We start from the raw sequence: 23,184 nt of genomic DNA, 5'->3' as shown, positions 1-23,184 counted from the left end.
GTAGCTAGCTAGCGTCAGCGGATGGTTAGTTTGTAGCTAGCTAGCGTCAGAGCTAAAATACCACCTTGCTGATGTATTATCTGTGAAGAATATTAACCTTGGAAGTTAGAGCACAACCACGGAATAAAAAGTATTATTTTGTATTATTTCTTGGGACAATTTTCATGTTTTTTTTGGAACGGCCCGAAAGCAAGCATTTACCGGCTAATGGAAACCTGTGTGTGTGTGACTGTGACTGTTAGGTGCTAGCCCACCTGGTGCGTGGTTACTTCCCTCTGTGCCAGGCGTGTCTCTGTGAGCTGGGGCAGGTGAGCGCACGTTGCCTCCGAGAGACAGACCCCTCCATTCAACTACACGGAGCCAAGGTGACACACACTCATCAATGTGCAGTTTGTTTAATTTATTGAATAATGTGGAATAACGAGACAAACAACATCTCTCTCCGTAGTTACTAGAGGAATTGGGGACAGGTATCATCCAACAGTACAGACCAGACAACAGCCAGTCAGAGAGCTGCAGGGTCCCCATCTCACAGGTACACCTCTGTCTGGCCCTCTGCCACAACTGTCTGTCTGTTCCCTCAGGTCTGGAGGAAAAGCAAGTCATTTCACTACCCAAGAATAGCAAAGCATCATTTACTGGCTCAAATAGCTGACCAATCAGCCTGTTACCAACCCTTAATTTGACCAGATACAATGCTATTTCACATTAAACAAATTGACAACAGACTTTCAGCACGCTTATAGGGAAGGACACTCAACAAGCACAGCACTTACATAAATGACTGATGATTGGCTGAGAGAAAAACATTTTTAAAAGATTGTGGGGGCTGTGTTAGACTTCAGTGTGGGTTTTGACATTATTGATCATAGTCTGCTGCTGGAAAAACCTGTTATGAATTACATCCCCTGCTACAATGTGGAGTTGCCTGTCTAACGGAACACAGAGGGCAGGGTTGCCATGTCTGCGGTTTTCTTGAGTCCCGCAAAATCAGGCTAATTTGAAAACAATGTCGCGTCATGACAACTTTTTCCAGTTGTAGGTAGGACTATTTAACATGTCATAATGGAGACATTTTTTTTCCATAAAACATATTAACTCACAAGCACTGATGCGCATCAAGAAATAACGGAGACAACAGGAAAACTACTTTAGGCGCTCTTGAGCGCATTAGAGTTTCGCTTGGAGGTGATTTGAACTGCATTCTAATGTTGACTACTTATGAAGCGAAGTGTTTTACGGATGCTCAGTTCTTGGGTCTTCAGTTTAGCGCAGTTTTGGAACTACCTTGCATGCATCTTTTGGGGGAAAATGTAGGCTACTGTAGCTTACCATTTGATACAATAATTATGTTGAAATGATATTACTGTAGCGTATACAAATCGTCTGTCCTCGGTTGCAACACTCACCACTGAGTTCCAAGCTGCCTCTGGAAGCAACGTCAGCACAAGAACTGTTCATCGGGTGCTTCTTGAAATGGGTTTCCATGGCCGAGCAGCCGCACACAAGCCTAAGATCACCATGCGCAATGCCAAGCGTTGGCTGGAGTGGTGTAAAGCTCGCCGCTGTTGGACTCTGGAGCAGTGGAAATGAGATCTGTGGAGTGATGAATCACGCTTGGCATAGTGCCAACTGTAAAGTTTGGTGGGGGAGGAATAGGGGTCATGGGCTGTTTTTCATGGTTCGGGCTAGGCCCCTTCGTTCAAGGGAAGGAAAATCTTAAGGCTACAGCATACAATAACATTCCAGATGATTCTCTGCTTCCACAGTATGGGGAAGGCCTGTTCCTGTTTCAGCATGACAATGCCCCCGTGCACAAAGTGAGGTCTATACATTGTTTTGTCGAGATCCAGGACTAATCGCCCAACATCAGTGACCGACCTCACTAATGCTCTTATGGCTGAATGGAAGTCCCTGCAGCAATGTACCAACATATAGTGGAAATCCTTCCCAGAAGAGTGGAGGCTGTTACAGCAGCAGAGCGGGGGGGACCAACTCCATGTTAATGGCCATGATTTTGGAATGAGATGTTCAACGAGCAGTTGGTGATGCAGTGTATGTTATGGTAGAGTAATAATGTATTATCTTGTATGTGATTGGACCCCAGGAAGAATAGCTGCTGCCTTGGCAGGAACTAATGGGCATCCCTAATAAACCCCAGGAAGAATAGCTGCTGCCTTGGCAGGAACTAATGGGGATCCCTAATAAACCCCAGGAAGAGTAGCTGCTGCCTTGGCAGGAACTAATGGGGATCCATAATAAACCCCAGGAAGAGTAGCTGCTGCCTGTCCAATCACATACAATAGAATAATACATTATTACACACTACTACATGCATGACCAAAAGTATGTGGACAACTGTCTGGCTAACCTGTCTGTCGTTCTAACCTGTCTGTCTATCTGTCTAACATGTCTGCCTGTCTAGCCTGTCTGTCTGTCTAGCCTGTCTAAACTCTCTCGTTCTAAGCTGTCTAAACTGTCTGTCGTTCTAAACTGTCTGTCTGTCTAACGTGTCTTGTCTAATTGCGTGTGTGCTGCAGGTGGTCCAGTTCTGGGTGGATGTACTGAGTGGTCCGCTGAACGGAGCTCTTCAGAGTCATCAGCATCCTACTCTACAGACCAGCGCCTGTGACACCCTCTCCTCTATCCTGCCACAGGCCTTCACACAGCTACCTGTAGGTACCCTCTATCCTGCCACAGGCCTTCACACAGCTACCTGTACATACCCACACACACCTGCAAGATGAGACCGATGTCAAGACAGTGGAGGGCCATTGCTCAGTGTTTCTCCCTCCCTCTATATTCAGGAGAACTTGGCTCGGTCCTTGGCAGGCACTCAATTTCAAGCTGCTTTATTGGCATGAAAAACATTGTCATTATTGCCATAGCAACAATGTATACAATATACATTGTATTAAAATAAAGAAGAAGAAGAAGAATATAAAATAGTAATTAAGTTAAATAAATAACTACAATAAAATTGTAACAGTCAATAGTAGAAATGTATTTGTTATTTTTTTATTTAACTAGGCAAGTCAGTTAAGAACAAATTCTTATTTTCAATGATGGCCTAGGACCAGTGGGTTAACTGCCTGTTCAGGGGCAGAACAACAGATTTGTACCTTGTCAGCTCGGGAATTCAATCTTGCAACCTTCCAGGTTGCTAGTCCAACGCTCTAACCACTAGGCTACCTGCCGCCCCAATATAATGCATATAAAAGGCTAACCATTAAAATAGACTAACTTGTAATGGTGAGGATGCCAGTTATATCAGTACTACAACTACCATCATCATTACTACCACCATCATCATCATCACTACCATCATTACTACCATCATCATCATTACTATCACTACCATCACCATCATTACTATCACTATGGTCACCATCATTACTACCACTACCACCATCATTACTATCACTACCGTCATCATCATTACTATCACTACCATCATCATCATTACTATCACAACCGGCATCATCATTACTACCACTACCGTCACCATCATTACTACCACTACCGTCACCATCATTACTACCACTGCCATCATCATTACTACTGTCATCATCATTACTACCATCATCATCATTACTATCACTACCGTCATCATCATTACTACCACTACCATCATCATCATTACTATCACTACCATCAGTACTATCACTACCGTCATCATCATTACTACCATCACTACTATTACTACCGTCATCATTACTACCGTCATCATCATTACTACCGTCACCATCATTACTACCACTACCATCATCATTACTACCACTACCATCATCATTAATATCATTACTTTCACTACCATCATCATTACTACCACTACCGTCATCATCACTTTCACTACCGTCACCATCATTACTACCACCTCCATCATAATTACTACCGTCATCATCATTACTATCAACAACGTCATCATCATTACTATCACTGTCATCATTATTACTACCATCATCATTACTATCATCATCATTACTACCATCATCATTACTATCAGTACCGTCATCATCATTACTACCGTCACCATCATTACTATCACTACCGTCATCATCATTAATACCACTACCGTCATCATCAATACTATCATTACCGTCACCATCATTACTACCACTACCATCATCATTACTATTACTACGTCATCATTACTACCACTACCATCATCATTACTACCATCATCATCATTACTATCACTACCGTCATCATCATTACTATCACTACCGTCACCATCATTACTACCACTACCATCATCATTACTATCAATACCATCACCATCATTACCATCACTACCGTCACCATCATTACTATCATTACAGTCATCATCATCACTACCACTACCATCATCATCATTACTACCGTCATCATCATTACTATCCCTACCATCATCATTACTATCCCTACCATCATCATTACTACCACTACCGTCATCATCATTACTACCACTACCGTCATCATCATTACTACCACCTCCGTCATCATCATTACTATCACTGCCGTCATCATCATAACTATCACTACCGTCATCACCATTACTAATACTACCATCATCATCATTACTATCATTACCGTCATCATCATTACTACCACTACCGTCATCATCATTACTATCACTGCCGTCATCATCATTACTATCACTACCATCAGTACTATCACTACCGTCCTCATCATTACTATCACTACCGTCATCGTCATTACTATCACTACCGTCACCATCATTACTATAACTACCATCATCATTAATACCACTACCGTCATCATCAATACTATCATTACCGTCACCATCATTACTATCACTACCGTCATCATTACTATCATTACCGTCATCATCATTACTATCATTACAGTCATCATCATTACTATCACTACCGTCACCATCATCACTACCACTACCATCATCATCATTACTATCATTACCGTCATCATCATTACTACCACTACCGTCATCATCATTACTACCACTGCCGTCATCATCATTACTATCACTACCATCAGTACTATCACTACCGTCCTCATCATTACTATCACTACCGTCATCATCATTACTATCACTACCGTCATCATCATTACTATCAATACCGTCATCATTACTACCACTACCATCATCATTACTACCATCACCGTCATCATTACTACCGTCATCATCATTACTATCACTACCGTCATCATCATTACTATCACTACCGTCACCATCATTACTATCAATACCGTCATCATTACTACCAATACCATCATCATTACTACCATCACCATCATTACTATCACTACCGTCATCATTACTACCGTCATCATCATTACTGTCACTACCATCATCATCCTTACTACCACTACCATCATCATTACTACCACTACCATCATCATTGCTATCAATACCATCATCATTGCTATCAATACCATCATCATCATTACTACCATCACCATCATTACTACCACTGCCATCATCATTACTACTGTCATCATCATTACTACCATCATCATCATTACTATCACTACCGTCATCATCATTACTATCACTACCATCAGTACTATCACTACCGTCATCATCATTACTACCATCACCATCACTACTATTACTACCGTCATCATTACTACCGTCACCATCATTACTACCACTACCATCATCATTACTACCACTACCATCATCATTAATATCATTACTTTCACTACCATCATCATTACTACCACTACCGTCATCATCACTTTCACTACCGTCACCATCATTACTACCACCTCCATCATAATTACTACCGTCATCATCATTACTATCAACAACGTCATCATCATTACTATCACTGTCATCATTATTACTACCATCATCATTACTATCATCATCATTACTACCATCATCATTACTATCAGTACCGTCATCATCATTACTACCGTCACCATCATTACTATCACTACCGTCATCATCATTAATACCACTACCGTCATCATCAATACTATCATTACCGTCACCATCATTACTACCACTACCATCATCATTACTATTACTACGTCATCATTACTACCACTACCATCATCATTACTACCATCATCATCATTACTATCACTACCGTCATCATCATTACTATCACTACCGTCATCATCATTACTATCACTACCATCACCATCATTACTACCACTACCATCATCATTACTATCACCATCATTACCATCACTACCGTCACCATCATTACTATCATTACAGTCATCATCATCACTACCACTACCATCATCATCATTACTACCGTCATCATCATTACTATCCCTACCATCATCATTACTATCCCTACCATCATCATTACTACCACTACCGTCATCATCATTACTACCACTACCGTCATCATCATTACTACCACCTCCGTCATCATCATTACTATCACTGCCGTCATCATCATAACTATCACTACCGTCATCACCATTACTAATACTACCATCATCATCATTACTATCATTACCGTCATCATCATTACTACCACTACCGTCATCATCATTACTATCACTGCCGTCATCATCATTACTATCACTACCATCAGTACTATCACTACCGTCCTCATCATTACTATCACTACCGTCATCGTCATTACTATCACTACCGTCACCATCATTACTATAACTACCATCATCATTAATACCACTACCGTCATCATCAATACTATCATTACCGTCACCATCATTACTATCACTACCGTCATCATTACTATCATTACCGTCATCATCATTACTATCATTACAGTCATCATCATTACTATCACTACCGTCACCATCACTACCACTACCATCATCATCATTACTATCATTACCGTCATCATCATTACTACCACTACCGTCATCATCATTACTACCACTGCCGTCATCATCATTACTATCACTACCATCAGTACTATCACTACCGTCCTCATCATTACTATCACTACCGTCATCATCATTACTATCACTACCGTCATCATCATTACTATCACTACCGTCACCATCATTACTATCAATACCGTCATCATTACTACCACTACTATCATCATTACTACCATCACCGTCATCATTACTACCATCATCATCATTACTATCACTACCGTCATCATCATTACTATCACTACCGTCACCATCATTACTATCAATACCGTCATCATTACTACCAATACCATCATCATTACTACCATCACCATCATTACTATCACTACCGTCATCATTACTACCGTCATCATCATTACTGTCACTACCATCATCATCCTTACTACCACTACCATCATCATTACTACCACTACCATCATCATTGCTATCAATACCATCATCATCATTACTACCATCACCATCATTACTATCACTACCGTCATCATCATTACTATCACTACCATCATCATCATTACTATCACTACCATCACCATCATTACTACCACTACCATCATCATTACTATCATCATCATTACTATCAATACCGCCATCATCATTACTACCATCACCATCATACTATCACTACCTTCATCATCATCAAAACTATCATTACCGTTACCATCATTACTACCACTACCATCATCATTATTATCAATACCGTCGTCTTTACTACCACTGCCATCATTACTATCACTACCGTCATCATCATTACTACCATCATCATTACTTTCACTACCGTCATCATCATTACTATCACTACCATCACCATCATTACTACCACTACCATTACTATCAATACTGTCATCATTACTACCACTACCATCATCATCATTACTACCGTCACCATCATTACTATCCCTACCACTACCATCATCATTACTATCAATAACGTCACCATCATTACTACCACAACCATCATCATTATTATCAATACCGTCATCATTACTACCACTACCATCATTACTATCACTACCGTCATCATCATTACTACTATCACTACCGTCCTCATCATTACTATCACTACCGTCATCATCATTACTATCACTACCGTCACCATCATTACTATCACTACCGTCATCATTACTACCGTCATCATCATTACTATCACTACCGTCATCATCATTACTATCACTACCATCACCATCATTACTACCACTACCATCATTGCTATCAATACCATCATCATCATTACTATCACTACCGTCATCATCATTACAATCACTACCATCATCATCATTACTATCACTACCATCACCATCATTACTACCACTACCATCATCATTACTATCATCATCATTACTATCAATACCGTCATCATCATTACTACCATCACCATCATACTATCACTACCTTCATCATCATCAATACTATCATTACCGTCACCATCATTACTACCACTACCATCATCATTATTATCAATACCGTCATCATTACTACCACTGCCATCATTACTATCACTACCGTCATCATCATTACTACCATCATCATTACTATCACTACCATCACCATCATTACTACCACTACCATTACTATCAATACTGTCATCATTACTACCACTACCATCATCATCATTACTACCATCATCATCATTACTACCACTACCATTACTATCAATACTGTCATCATTACTACCACTACCATCATCATCATTACTACCGTCATCATCATTACTATCCCTACCGTCACCATCATTACTATCCCTACCACTACCATCATCATTATTATCAATACCGTCATCATTACTACCACTACCATCATTACTATCACTACCGTCATCATCATTACTACCATCATCATTACTATCACTACCATCATTACTATCACTACCGTCACCATCATTACTATCATTACCGTCATCATCATCACTACCACTACCATCATCATCATTACTACCGTCACCATCATTACTATCCCTACCACTACCATCATCATTACTATCAATAACGTCACCACCATTACTACCACTACCGTCACCATCATTACTACCACTACCATCATCATTACTACCATCATCATCATTACTATCACTACCGTCATCATCATTACTACCATCATCATCATCATCATCATTACTATCACTACCATCACCATCATCATTACTATCAATAACGTCACCATCATTACTATCACTACCGTCATCATTACTATCAATAACGTCACCATCATTACTATCAATAACGTCACCATCATTACTATCACTACCGTCACCATCATTACTATCACTACCATCATCATTACTATCACTACCGTCACCATCATTACTATCACTACCATCATCATCATTACTACCGTCATCATCATTACTATCACAACGATCATCATTACTATCACAACGATCATCATTACTATCACAACGATCATCATTACTATCACAACGATCATCATTACTATCACAACGATCATCATTACTATCACAACGGTCATCATCATTACTACCATCATCATCATTACTATCTCTACCATCATCATCATTGCTACCACTACCGTCATCATCATTACTACTATCATTACCGTCATCATCATTACCATCACTACCATCATCATCATCATTACTACCACTACCATCATCATTACTACCACTACCATCATCATTACTACCATCATCATCAGTACTATCACTACCGTCATCATTACTATCATTACCATCATCATCATTACTATCATTACCGTCATCGTTACTATCGCTACCGTCACCGTCATCACTACCACTACCATCATCATTACTACCATCATCATCATTACTATCATTACCATCATCATCATTACTACCACTACCGTCATCATCATTACTACCACTGCTGTCATCATCATTACTATCACTACCATCAGTACTATCACTACCGTCATCATTACTATCACTACCGTCACCATCACTACCACTACCACCATCATTACCACTACCATCACTACCACTACCATCATCATTTCTACCGTCACCATCATTACTATCACTACCGTCACCATCATTACTATCACTACCGTCACCATAATTACTATCACTACCATCATCATCATCATCATCATCACTACCACCGTCACCATCATTACTATCACTACCGTCACCACCATTACTACCACTACCATCATCATTACTACCACTACCATCACCACTACCACTACCATCATCACTACCCCTACCATCACTACCACTACCATCATCATTTCTACCACTACCATCATTACTATCACTACCGTCACCATCATTACTATCACTACCGTCACCATAATTACTATCACTACCATCATCATCATCATCATCACTACCACCATCATCATCATCATCATCACTACCACCATCATCATCATCATCATCACTACCACCATCATCATCATCATCATCACTACCGTCATTTTGGGGCTCAGCTCTTGGGTTTTAAGTGCTTTAAATTGCAGATTTGAATTTGGACTTGAATTCAGGTGTAGCTAAACATTTTATGATATTTTTGGTATTTTCATTGCCTCTCTCTCACTGTCTCTGTCTCTTTCTGTCTCGCTCGCTCTCTCTGTCTCGCTCGCTCTCTGTCTCTCTCTCTCTCTCTCTCTCTCTCTCTCTCTCTCTCTCTCTCTCTCTCTCTGTGTGTCTGTCTGTCTGTCTGTCTGTCTGTTTAGGAGAAGAGCCAGGTTCTGTGTGTAACAGTATTGTTGGGGCTGACCTACAGTGATAACTCTCTGGTGAAGGCTGCTGCAGTCAGAGCTCTGGGAGTCTACATTCTGTTCCCCTGTCTACGAGAGGTACATACACACTGGAATCAGAGCTGTGGTGTCACTGTAGACTGGTCTCACCACTGGACCAGACAGGCCACATCCCACTAGACCAGACAGGCCATATCCCACTAGACCAGACAGGCCACATCCCACTGGACCAGACAGGCCACATCCCACTGGACCAGACAGGCCACATCCCACTGGACCAGACAGGCCACATCCCACTGGACCAGACAGGCCACATCCCACTGGACCAGACAGGCCACATCCCACTGGACCAGACAGGCCACATCCCACTGGACCAGACAGGCCACATCCCACTAGACCAGACAGGCCACATCCCACTAGACCAGACAGGCCACATCCCACTAGACCAGACAGGCCACATCCCACTAGACCAGACAGGCCACATCCCACAGGGACATTTAAAAGTGATAATCAAAAGTTTGAGGATTGTCAGAAATGATTTTAAACATTGTGTTTGGGTGGATTCTCCTGTGCGTTGGAACAATGAGGTAGGTAGGCTTGATGGAACAGGATTAGACTTAATCTGTCTTGGAAACGCTCTAACAATAATTTTAGTCAGGGTGATGTCTGTTTATAATACCCAGCAGGTTCAACTAGTCAGGGTGGTGTTGATGTCTGTTTATAACACCCAGCTAGTCAGGGTGATGATGATGTCTGTTTATAACACCCAGCTAGTCAGGGTGATGATGATGTATGTTTATAACACCCAGCTAGTCATGGTGATGATGATGAGTCTGTTTATAACACCCAGCAGGTTCAGCTAGTCAGGGTGGTGATGATGTCTGTTTATAACACCCAGCTAGTCAGGGTGATGATGATAATGTCTGTTTATAACACCCAGTTAGTCAAGGTGATGATGATGAAGTCTGTTTATAACACCCAGCGGGTTCAGCTAGTCAGGGTGGTGATGTCTGTTTATAACACCCAGTTAGTCAGGGTGATGATGATGAAGTCTGTTTATAATACCCAGCTAGTCAGGGTGGTGATGATGTCTGTTTATAATACCCAGCTAGTCAGGGTGGTGATGATGTCTGTTTATAATACCCAGCTAGTCAGGGTGGTGAGGATATCTGTTTATAACACCCAGCTAGTCAGGGTGGTGATGATGAGTCTGTTTATAACACCCAGCGGATTCAGCTAGTCAGGGTGGTGATGATGTCTGTTTATAACACGCAGTTAGTCAGGGTGGTGATGATGTCTGTTTATAATACCCAGCTAGTCAGGGTGGTGAGGATATCTGTTTATAACACCCAGCTAGTCAGGGTGATGATGATGAGTCTGTTTATAATACCCAGCTAGTCAGGGTGGTGATGATGTCTGTTTATAACACCCAGCTAGTCAGGGTGATGAGTCTGTTTATAACACCCAGTTAGTCAGGGTGATGATGATGATGTCTGTTTATAACACCCAGCAGGTTCAGCGTGATGATGTCTGTTTATAACACCCAGCTAGTCAGGGTGATGATGAGTCTGTTTATAACACCCAGTAAGTCAGGGTGATGATGATGATGTCTGTTTATAACACCCAGCTAGTCAGGGTGATGATGATGAGTCTGTTTATAATACCCAGCTAGTCAGGGTGGTGATGATGTCTGTTTATAACACCCAGCTAGTCAGGGTGATGAGTCTGTTTATAACACCCAGTTAGTCAGGGTGGTGATGATGTCTGTTTATAACACCCAGCTAGTCAGGGTGATGATGAGTCTGTTTATAACACCCAGTAAGTCAGGGTGATGATGATGATGTCTGTTTATAACACCCAGTTAGTCAGGGTGGTGATGATGATGTCTGTTTATAATACCCAGCTAGTCAGGGTGATGATGAGTCTGCCAGGGTAGAGGAAGGATCTCTGCTGTGCAGGAAGTGACGACATGTATCTACAGGATGTGATGTTTGTAGCAGACACGGCCAACGCCATCCTGACAGCCCTGGACGACCGCTCACCCAATGTCCGCTCCAAGGCCGCCTGGTCGCTAGGCAACCTCACCGACACACTCATCGTCAACATGTGAGAGACCGCGCGCACACACACAAACTGTCAATGTAGACAACCCATCAGCTTTCCTGTCTTAATTTTATTTCGCTCTTTCCCTTGTCCCTGTCCCCTCTCACTCCTGTCTCTCTCTCCTCTCTACCCCTCGCTCTCTCCTCTCTACCCCTCGCTCTCTCCTCTCTACCCCTCGCTCTCTCCTCTCTACCCCTCGCTCTCTCCTCTCTACCCTCGCTCTCTCCTCTCTACCCTCGCTCTCTCCTCTCTACCCCTCGCTCTCTCCGCTCTACCCCTCGCTGTCTCCGCTCTACCCCTCGCTGTCTCCGCTCTACCCCTCGCTGTCTCCTCTCTACCCCTCGCTCTCTCCGCTCTACCCCTCGCTGTCTCCGCTCTACCCCTCGCTGTCTCCGCTCTACCCCTCGCTGTCTCCGCTCTACCCCTCGCTGTCTCCGCTCTACCCCTCGCTGTCTCCTCTCTACCCCTCGCTGTCTCCTCTCTACCCCTCGCTCTCTCCTCTCTACCCCTCGCTCTCTCCTCTCTACCCCTCGCTGTCTCCGCTCTACCCCTCGCTCTACCCCTCGCTCTCTCCTCTCTACCCCTCGCTCTCTCCTCTCTACCCCTCGCTCTCTCCTCTCTACCCCTCGCTCTCTCCGCTCTACCCCTCGCTGTCTACTCTCTACCCCTCGCTCTCTCCCTCTCCTCCCACCCCTCTCCTCTCTACCCCTCGCTCTCTCCTCTTCCCCCTGCTCTCTCTCCCTCTCCTCCCTCCCCTCTCCTCCTCTCAGGGGATGTGTTGGGGAGGTTTTCCAGGAGGAGTTGTCTGATATGCTGGTGCTCCAGATGCTTCAGTCAGCCACCACGGCTGCTTTTGACAAGGACAGGGTGAGAACACACACCAGATTATTCAGAAAGTATCCAGACCTCTTAAACCACATTTTGTTACGTTACAGCCTTATTCTAAAATTTCATCATCAATCTAGAAAATTTTGGAAGGCGATTAAGTCGATGTCTGGTAACAGTAATGTTAATGAATTACTGTCATGTGTATTGAAGGACTCTGTTGCTATATATGACAAAACTGAAATGCTAAATTGTTTCAATGAGCACTTTGAATCATCTGGTAGGCTGTTTGATTCAGTGCCCTCTGTCTCTGTACAACCCTGTGTGGATGAACCAGTGAGAGCTGGTCAAACTTTTAGCTTTTTGCCATTCTCAGTACAGGTGGTACATAAAGCCCTGAAATCCTTAGATCAGAGAAAGCCTGCAGGTCCTGATCTTCTTGATCCCTGCTTTTTAAATCTGGCAGCTGATTTCATCGCTGAACCACTTACATATCTGTTCAATCTAACCCTGGAATGTAATGAAATTCCAAAGATCTGGAAATCAGCATTTGTCCTACCACTTTTTAAAAGGGGGAGATTCAACTCTTTTAAATGATTATAGGCCAATCTCAAAGCTTTCACCCCTGGTGAAAATACTTGAAACCCTTGTAAGTGAACAGCTAAAAGAGTTTTTATATACTAACTCTATTTCATCAATATACCAATCGTGCTTCAGGAAGAAGCAGAGCACAATTACAGCAGCCATGAAGGTTTTAAATGATATTATTGAAGCCCTTGACAAAAAAACACTGTGTCTCACTTTTTACTGATCTCTCTAAGGCTTTTGATACAGTTGATCATGCTATACTAAGGCAGAGATTGTCGAGTGTAGGTCTTTCGGAGCATGCAGTTGCATGGTTTGCTAACGATCTATCTGATATAATTCAGTGCACTCTGTTTGATGGGCTCATGTCTATTAAATTGTCTGTCTGTAATGGTGTGCCCCAGGGCTCTATACTTCCCCTCTTATTCACTATTTACAGTTGAAGTCGGAAGTTTACATACACTTAGGTTGGAGTCATTAAAACTCGTTTTTCAACCACTCCACAAATGTCTTGTTAACAAACTGTAGTTTTGGCAAGTCGGTTAGGACATCTACTTGGTGCATGACACAAGTAATTTTTCCAACAATTGTTTACAGATTATTTCACTGTAGCACAATTCCAGTGGGTCAGAAGTTTACATACACTAAGTTGACTGGGCCTTTAAACAGCATGGAAAATTCCAGACAATTATGTCATGGCTTTAGAAGCTTCTGATAGGCTAATTGACATAATTTGATTGGAGGTGTACATGTGGATGTATTTCAAGGCCTTCCTTCAAACTCAGTGCCTCTTTGCTTGACATCATGGGAAAATCAAAAGAAATCAGCCAAGTCCTCAGAAAATAATTGTATACCTCAACAAGTCTGATTCATCCTTGGGAGCAATTTCCAAATGCCTGAAGGTACCGCATTCATCTGTACAAACAATAGTACGCAAGTATAAACACCATGGGACCACGCAGCCATCATACCGCTCAGGAAGGAGACTCATTCTGTCTCCTAGAGATGAACATACTTTTGTGCGAAAAGTGCAAATCAATCCCAGAACAACAGCAAAGGACCTTGTGAAGATGCTGGAGAAAACAGGTACAAATTATCTACATCCACAGTGAAACGAGTCCTATATCAACATAATCCTCTATCCTGATGAAACAAAAATAGATCTGTTTGGCCATAATGACCATTGTTTTGTTTGGAGGAAAAATGGGGACGCTTGCAAGCCGATGAACACCATCCCAACCGTGAAACATGGGGGTGGCAGCATCATGTTGTGGGGGTGCTTTGCTGCAGGAGGGACTGGTGCACTTCACAAAATAGATGGCATCATGAGGGAGGACAATTCTGTGGATATATTGAAGCAACGTCTCAAGACATCAGTCAGGAAGTTAAAGCTTGGCCGCAAATGGGTCTTCCAAATGGACAATGAACCCAAGCATACTTCCAAAGTTGTGGCAAAATGGCTTAAGGACAACGAAGTCAAGGTATTGTAGTGGCCATCACAAAACCCTGACCTCAATCCTATAGAAAATGTGTGGGAAGAACTGAAAAAGCATGTGCGAGCAAAGAGGCCTTCAAACCTGACTCAGTTACGCCAGCTCTGTCAGGAGGAATGGGCCAACATTCACCCAATTTATTGTGGGAAGGTTGTGGAAGGCTACCGGAAACGTTTGACCCAGGTTAAACAGTTTAAAGGCACCACATGTCTCACCACATTCCAGAGTGCAGATATCTTCACCTGCAGCTCTCTGGGTCTGGTTGAGGGGGTGTTGTTGAGCTGGACTATTTTTTTGTGTTGACTGGAGTGTGTTCATCTGCTATTCCAGCTCCACCTGCCTTACCTCCAGCTGGGTGAATGTATCCTTCATTTCAATGAGAGAGTAGTACTCTGTGATGGGAGCTTTGACACCTCTCACTTCACACGTCAGTGTAATTGAAGTTTGAGACATATCTGTTCTGTCTTAGCAAGCTTTGTAGCCTAAACTTAACTCAGTCCTTGTAAAGTAAAATAGAATATTGTAATTTATTTTTCTTCTTGGCTTTTAACGTACCTTCAGACTAAACATTAGTCACTCAGGTTTCTGTTGTGCTTATTTTGCTGGTCTTTGGTTTGCCAGAGCATTTGCTGTATAGTTCTTGGGAATAAGAATATTTGGTAGTAGGAATCCTTCCAGAAAATGTCAGGTTTTAGGTTTGGAGTTTTGATTTGGAGTGAAGGTTATGTTGTGGAGGGTAGTATCCTGTATATGTCCTGGTGACATAGTTTATCCGACTCTAAATCTATCTTTGTGTAAAAACATGAGCTCATCTGCTCATGACCTTCTCTCTTTCTCTGTATTCTCTCTCTTTCCCCTCCCTCTCCTCCAGGTTAAGAGTAATGCGGTGCGTGCGTTGGGGAACCTGCTCCACTTCCTGTCTGTCAGTCAGCTGACCCGGCCAGGGTTCCAGCGCCCCCTGGAGGAGGCGGTCAGCGCACTGGTCACCACAGTCCAATCAGAAGCCACGATGAAGGTCCGCTGGAATGCCTGCTACGCCCTGGGCAACGCCTTCAGGAACCCTGCCCTGCCACTCGGTACACACTGCTCTGACCCTAGTAAACACAGACTTTCTGTTGGCCTCAAAACCTTCACTCATTCACTCTCTCTCAATCGCTCTCTCGATCTCTCTCTCGATCTCTCTCTCGATCTCTCTCGATCTCTCACTCCCTTGCTCTCTCTCTCGATCTCTCTCACTCCCTTGCTCTCTCTCTCGATCTCTCTCACTCCCTTGCTCTCTCTCTCGATCTCTCTCACTCCCTTGCTCTCTCTCTCGATCTCTCTCACTCCCTTGCTCTCTCGATCTCTCTCACTCCCTTGCTCTCTCTCTCTCGATCTCTCTCACTCCCTTGCTCTCTCTCTCTCTCGATCTCTCTCACTCCCTTTTTCTTTCTCTCCAGATTCTGCTTCCTGGTCCGGCGATGCGTTTTCCGCCCTCTGCTGTGTTGTCACTTCCTGTCAGAACTTCAAGGTGCGCATCAAGTCTGCCGCTGCCCTCTCCGTCCCCGCCTGCCGTCATTGCTACGGTGATGCGGAGCGGTTCGGGCATGTTTGGCACTCACTGGCTGCGGCATTGGAACACAGCGAGGAGACTCAGGACTTCCTGGAGTACCGCTACTGTTCCTCTCTCCGACACACACTCACGCACACCCTCACACACCTGCTACGACTCAGCCAATCACAGGACATGCCCGCCCTGGGGATGTCGCTCGTCATGGAGGAGGGGAGGGGCTTCAAGGAACACCTGGTAAAATACCTGAGAGGGGAGGGGGGGATGGACGGAGGGAAAAGAGGAGGAGGAGGAGGGACGGAGGGAGTGGGAGAGACGGAAGGAGGGAGAGGAGAAACGGAGGGGGAGAGAGAGCGAAAGGGGGAGGAGAGAGTGAGGACTCTGGGAGAGACGCTGGAGAGACTGAGGAGTCTTTGTGTAGATGGGGAGGAAGATGGTGATGAAGGGAGGGATGGAGGAGAAGAGGAGAGGAGTGCGTTGGTGGTGGTTGCATTTCTGGAGGACGTTCTGAGGAGTTGTGAGGAGCTGAAGGTCTCCCACTCAGATTGACCTCTAACCCCACACTGTAGCCCAACTCTTGTTTCTCTCCTCATTCCCCTTCATGGATTTAGGAGCAGGATTTGCATGATGGACAAGAGGGGGAGTTTCCACCATATTCCTCACTACAGTCCATTGTAATGAACGAGTGCATAATTCATGAAGGAAGAGGGGGAACAGAATGGGACTGGTTCAGGAGAGCAGGACAGAGAGATTACCTGTTTCTGGATTCAGGTGTAGAAGTGTCGACTGTGGAATGGTAAAGTTCCCAGTTTTTTTTAATTTTATTCAGCTTACAAAGTAATAAATCAATTATTAATGATGTTAAAGCAGATGGCCTTCTACCGCTAATACTGTTCTTATTAATTAGTACTACTGCTATTATAGAATTACAGTACTGTTATATTACAATACTTTTGGTGTAGAAGTTGATTACAGAACTGTTATTAGTTATATGATTACAGTACTAGCGCATTATTGTTATTTGTGCTGTGTGTTTATCATTAAACCGGACCAGCGGGCGCTAGCCTCTATTCCTGATCCCGCATCCGTGTTATTGATGGCTCTGTCTGTGACTACTGATGTCATTTACTCTGAACCTGCTTAGAAAATTGTGCGGAGAAAATATTTAAAATTATTACTCAAATCAACATGGGATTAACATGAAATCTGCCATTGCAACAAAATAAACAGGAGTCTTACAGGATCAGATGGGAGGTCCCAGAGAGATCAGGTCCAGGAGTCTCTAACAGGATCAGACGAGAGATCAGGTCTAGGAGTCTCTAACAGGATCAGATGGGAGGTCCCAGAGAGATCAGGTCCAGGAGTTTCTAACAGGATCAGATGGGAACTCCCAGAGAGATCAGGTCTAGGAGTCTCTAACAGGATCCGATGAGAGATCAGGTCTAGGAGTCTCTAACAGGATCAGATGGGAGGTCCCAGAGAAGTCAGGTCCAGGGAGTCTCTAACAGGATCAGATGGGAGATCAGGTCCAGTGGTCTCTAACATGATCAGATGGGAGGTCAGGTCTAGGAGTCTCAAACAGGATCAGATGGGAGGTCCCAGAGAGATCAGGTCCAGGAGTCTCTAACAGGATCAGATGCGAGGTCCCAGAGAGATCAGGTCCAGGAGTCTCTAACAGGATCAGATGCGAGGTCCCAGAGAGATCAGGTCCAGGAGTCTCTAACAGGATCAGATGGGACCTCCCAGAGAGATCAGGTCCAGGAGTCTCTAACAGGATCAGATGGGAGATCAGGTCCAGGAGTCTAACAGGATCAGATGGGAGATCAGGTCCAGGAGTCTAACAGGATCAGATGGGAGATCAGGTCCAGGAGTCTCTAACAGGATCAGATGGGAGGTCCCAGAGAGATCAGGTCCAGGAGAACATGTCCAGGTTGAATATCTCACTGGCATCCCAACCAGTAGACTAACAGTGGTATACTACCCAGGAGTGACTAACTATCAGATGGAAGGTCCCAGAGAGATGTTTTACCTTTATTTTACCAGGGAATACGTATTGAGACCTTGGTGTCTTTTCCAAATGTGCTCTGTGTAATGCAACATAAATATACACATTATACCCCAAATATAGATGCAACGATAATCACGTCTATATTAGGTTTTGAGCCAACAATGTATTTTAAAGTGAGTTTTTGCCACACCGGTTGAGAACTCAATTCCCTAAATGGTCAGCAGATGGCTTCCACAATCTGCTCGCTAGTTTTCTTGCTGGAGGGATTTATCGAAATGTAGCATTATCCCGTAGGGATTCTCTCAACAGACATTTAAGAAAATCCACTAAATTGTCAATAGTGACACTCGTATGACCGAGAAAGGTTACATCTCAGAAGTGCCTTCTGTTTGAATGTCTGAAAAATGTGTTGATGTCATTAAAAAACAGAAAATATCTTGAAGGTAAGCTAACTAAATTAATAAATTACATTAGGGGGGGTTTAATTGGCTAATATTACATTTTTGTTGAAGGAGAAACAGAAAAAGATAGAATTATGATTTCAGATCATACGGTCTAATTCAAAGTGAGATCTGCTCTATGTACCCAGCGTTGACACAGAACTTCCGTATCTTAGCAACAGTAGCTGAGCTACCTACACACGTTTTTAGCTAGCTAACGTTCGATCCCGACCACATTGACACTCAATATATTTTTGTGCTCAAACAGATCTAAGCCATATTCAAAATGTTATTCAAGCCAGATAGCCTACATTTTTTGAAATTGTATGTTTCTTTAGTTGACGTTGTAACGTAAATTGCTTTCTAGCCAGACTCCCGGGTTCATGTCTCGTCCAACAGCCCACTTATGGCACAGTATGCTAGTTGGCTAGCTAACTCGTTGTACCTTGACAACACGGACCCTCAAATTACTCATTTGGTTCAATTATCTCAGCTATAGTCACAATGAAATTCTAGGCAGATAAACTATCTAATAGGCATGAGCTCAGATCGGCTACAAACGTTCATTTTGTTAAATCTAACCAACCTCTCCACCGTACTTGGCTAGTTAGCTACATTAGCTAATCAATACAACGCTCTTAAACTACATATAATAGCATAAGGGGCACATTACTGCTATGTCTATTCTTACCTTGATCGTCGGGATGCTACTCTTTAGCCATATCTCCAATATTATTTGGAGTCTCATCTAGGGCTGTTACGGTCACTGTATTACCGCCACATCGGCGGTCATGAGTCATGACTGCAGTCAAATTCCACATAACCATTTAGTCACGGTAACTAGGCTTCTCCAAGATCTGATGCTGCTGTTAGCAGTTGATGTTACTCTTCAATAAAACAAACCCCAAAGCAAATGAGGGGGAGGAAAATAGTTTTTTTCAAAGAGGATAAAACATAGATGGTCATTCTCCCCTGTCATCAGTGATTCTCTCCAGCGGTTCTCTCCCCAGAACAAGGGACAGCATGTAGTTTTATAACCCAGCCCAAGCCTATGGTTGACCAATTATAATTCCTTGCAATAAAACTAGCCAATGGCCAAATAACAAGTATCCTATTTCAGAAGACATGTTCCTCCCATGTCTCTGAACCGTTGATCAATGATTCCCTATTAAAGAAAAAACTATTTCCCTTAATCGTTATTACTCTATTGACTTCTGGTCCTTTTGACCTCTCGTCCTCTGTCTCTGCGTTGTGTATTTATCTTTGACATATTCTTACACCGCTGATGGTCATTAGTAGCCTACCAAACTTGCTAACTGCCTGGTACTCAGCACTCTGTTGTCCCTCTGACATCAATGCAAATGTTTTGGAAAAACAAATCAAACACTTCATGAGAGCATGAACATTTCTGTAGGCTATGCAATTATGTGAGAAAACAGTTTTGATGGCCTCTATTAAAAAGAGAATCCCATCAGCTTTCTATAGGCTAGGACTACTATATTTATTTATCAACTTTCCTAATATTAAGAACATTGCTTCTCTTTAAAACAGGAGTGTAGTCCACCTGGCTGGCATGAACATGAACCGCGGGAAAGTGTCCTCCACTGACTAGATGACGTATTTTCCCCCCCAGACATGACATGATATGGGCTGAGCTCAAGTTTGTCTCATAGCAAAGGGTCTGAACACTTATGTTATTTAAGTTTTTTAGTTTATCTGTTATTTATTTGCAGAACATTTCTAAAATCCTGGTTTTGCTTTGTCATAATGGGGTATTGTGTGTAGATTGCTAAGGAACATTTTTTATTTAATCCATTTTAGAATAAGGCTGTAACGTAACAAAATGCGGAAAAAGTCTATGGCTCTGAATACTTTCCGAAGGCGCTGTATTTCTCACACAGCATAAAATAGGTCAACGTTTGTACAATGGGGGATAGTAGATTGACATAGGCTAGTGCTTTTGCTGTTTGTTAGGCCTACTCATCTTGTTGGCTGTTGAAAAGTAAATGTGGACAATCGTTCTAACATCTTCAATATGCACCTCAGAATTCAATAAGAGGGATGCACACAGTTGCGTCCCCGTCGTGTCAGCTTCACTTGTAACCTACTTCTTAGCTGAGATGCCTGTGAGAAGAACCTGGTCACGTGACGGGCATTGGCTAAGAATAATTGAGATATCTGAGATATCATGTTAGTGAAAAGTGCTTCAGAGCACAGCGATTGGCACCCGGGAGAAGGGAATTATTATATTCAGCACAAGGGCACAATGGCCACATGGATTTTTTAGGAGGCATTACAGCCACACAATGGGGATGCCACCGGGAAATTAGAGGCCTGGTGAGAATTATTATCGTCCTTGCCAAATTGTGAATGAGAGACTGATGAAGTGTGTGCAGCCTGCACAAGAAACAAAGCAGAGCTCATGCCTTTAATGCAACATTTTTCAAATTATCATTAGTTGCATCATGCCAGCTTAGAATGTATAAAAAATCTAAACATAAAGCCCAACTATTGTATCACAACTAAATTTGCATAAATAACTCTTAATTAAGCATATAGGAGGACATTTTTTTGTTAACTGTTCAACACAGAATAACCCGCATGTCTGCTCTTCCTTTATTCAGCTATGTTCAATTTTATTATTTATACTATTAAATAATACAAATCATTTCATAATTGTAAGCAAATCTTGTCTGCTAAATTAATGTAGCTGTTGGTCAATTTTGTCAACAGATGATCAGGTCTATATAATTATCAAACTTATATTGTAGAAAGGAAACATAGACTCTTTGTTTAAGTAATTAAATGATCCTTTAGTAATACAATTGTAGGCAGAAGTTGATACAGAGTACAGTATATGATAGCTCTCCCCAGGTTCTGCAAAGTGTCTAAGACATCCTGTAACTCATATAGCCTCCCCAGGCCTCCTTGTGTGACTTTACCTGGCAACAACATTTTAATAAATCTCACCTCCCCCTGACAGCAGCAGCCATCTTGTCAGCAATTAAAAGCTCAGAAGTGGGTTTGACCGAAACTTCAGTCTTCATCACAAGTATAGGGTCATAACAACGTGAACGAGTCTATGCATCTTCTGACAGGTGGCTGTTTTCATCAGGCCTGCGGCAGCCTTGTGTTCTCAGAACCTCAGACAGCCACGGTGGGGCCCAGACAGGAGGAGTCTGAACGTAGGCGGTTTCCACCTTCTGATAGTGTCTGAAGGGCACAACACTCAGAACAGGTGTTAATACACACACAGAGGTCTCCTGAAGAGGAGACCTTACAGTTTATCATACCACAATTTATTAACCCTTTAAAAGGTATAAGGCCTTGGTTTAATAACCCCTTCATAGACCACAGCCATATGGCATAGCCATATCAGGGCCTATCATAAGGACAACTCAGAGTATCCTTACCTGAAATAGACTACATTTTCTTCATATCATGTTTCTTTAGACCTGTCTAAAATAAATAATGGTTTTATTAGACTTTTTAAAATGTAGATGATCCAAAGGTCTGCATCAGTGGCTTGTAGGCTATGCATGGAACGCCAGGAGATGCTAAACGTGTTTGTTAATTAACGGTCAATTACTGAGAGACTGGCAGTTATTTGATTGACAATCACCGGCTGACAAAATATGACCACCACAGCCCTAGTCTCATCACAAAATCATACAT

General features: G+C 42.7%; 1 protein-coding gene across 4 annotated transcripts in view; it reads left to right on the top strand.

The window, feature by feature from the left end:
* heatr6 (HEAT repeat containing 6) overlaps positions 1 to 18,143 on the top strand; it is a 46,982-nt gene extending 28,839 nt beyond the window's left edge. For all 4 annotated transcript variants that reach the window (XM_036989426.1, XM_036989425.1, XM_036989424.1 and 1 more), the window contains 8 exons: positions 243 to 365; positions 449 to 535; positions 2,541 to 2,675; positions 10,483 to 10,605; positions 12,488 to 12,612; positions 13,380 to 13,476; positions 16,384 to 16,588; positions 16,952 to 18,143. In XM_036989426.1, coding sequence (XP_036845321.1) covers positions 243 to 365; positions 449 to 535; positions 2,541 to 2,675; positions 10,483 to 10,605; positions 12,488 to 12,612; positions 13,380 to 13,476; positions 16,384 to 16,588; positions 16,952 to 17,610 — 1,554 coding nt within the window. In that variant the 3' untranslated portion in view covers positions 17,611 to 18,143. The remainder of the gene's footprint in view (positions 1 to 242; positions 366 to 448; positions 536 to 2,540; positions 2,676 to 10,482; positions 10,606 to 12,487; positions 12,613 to 13,379; positions 13,477 to 16,383; positions 16,589 to 16,951) is intronic.
* Positions 18,144 to 23,184: the final 5,041 nt, after the last annotated feature.

Source organism: Oncorhynchus mykiss, chromosome 10 (genome assembly GCF_013265735.2).
Source record: "Oncorhynchus mykiss isolate Arlee chromosome 10, USDA_OmykA_1.1, whole genome shotgun sequence".
Classification (NCBI taxonomy): Eukaryota; Metazoa; Chordata; class Actinopteri; order Salmoniformes; family Salmonidae; genus Oncorhynchus; species Oncorhynchus mykiss.
The sequence above is the reverse complement of the archived record's forward strand: the minus strand, read 5'-3'. Positions and strand labels throughout refer to the sequence as shown.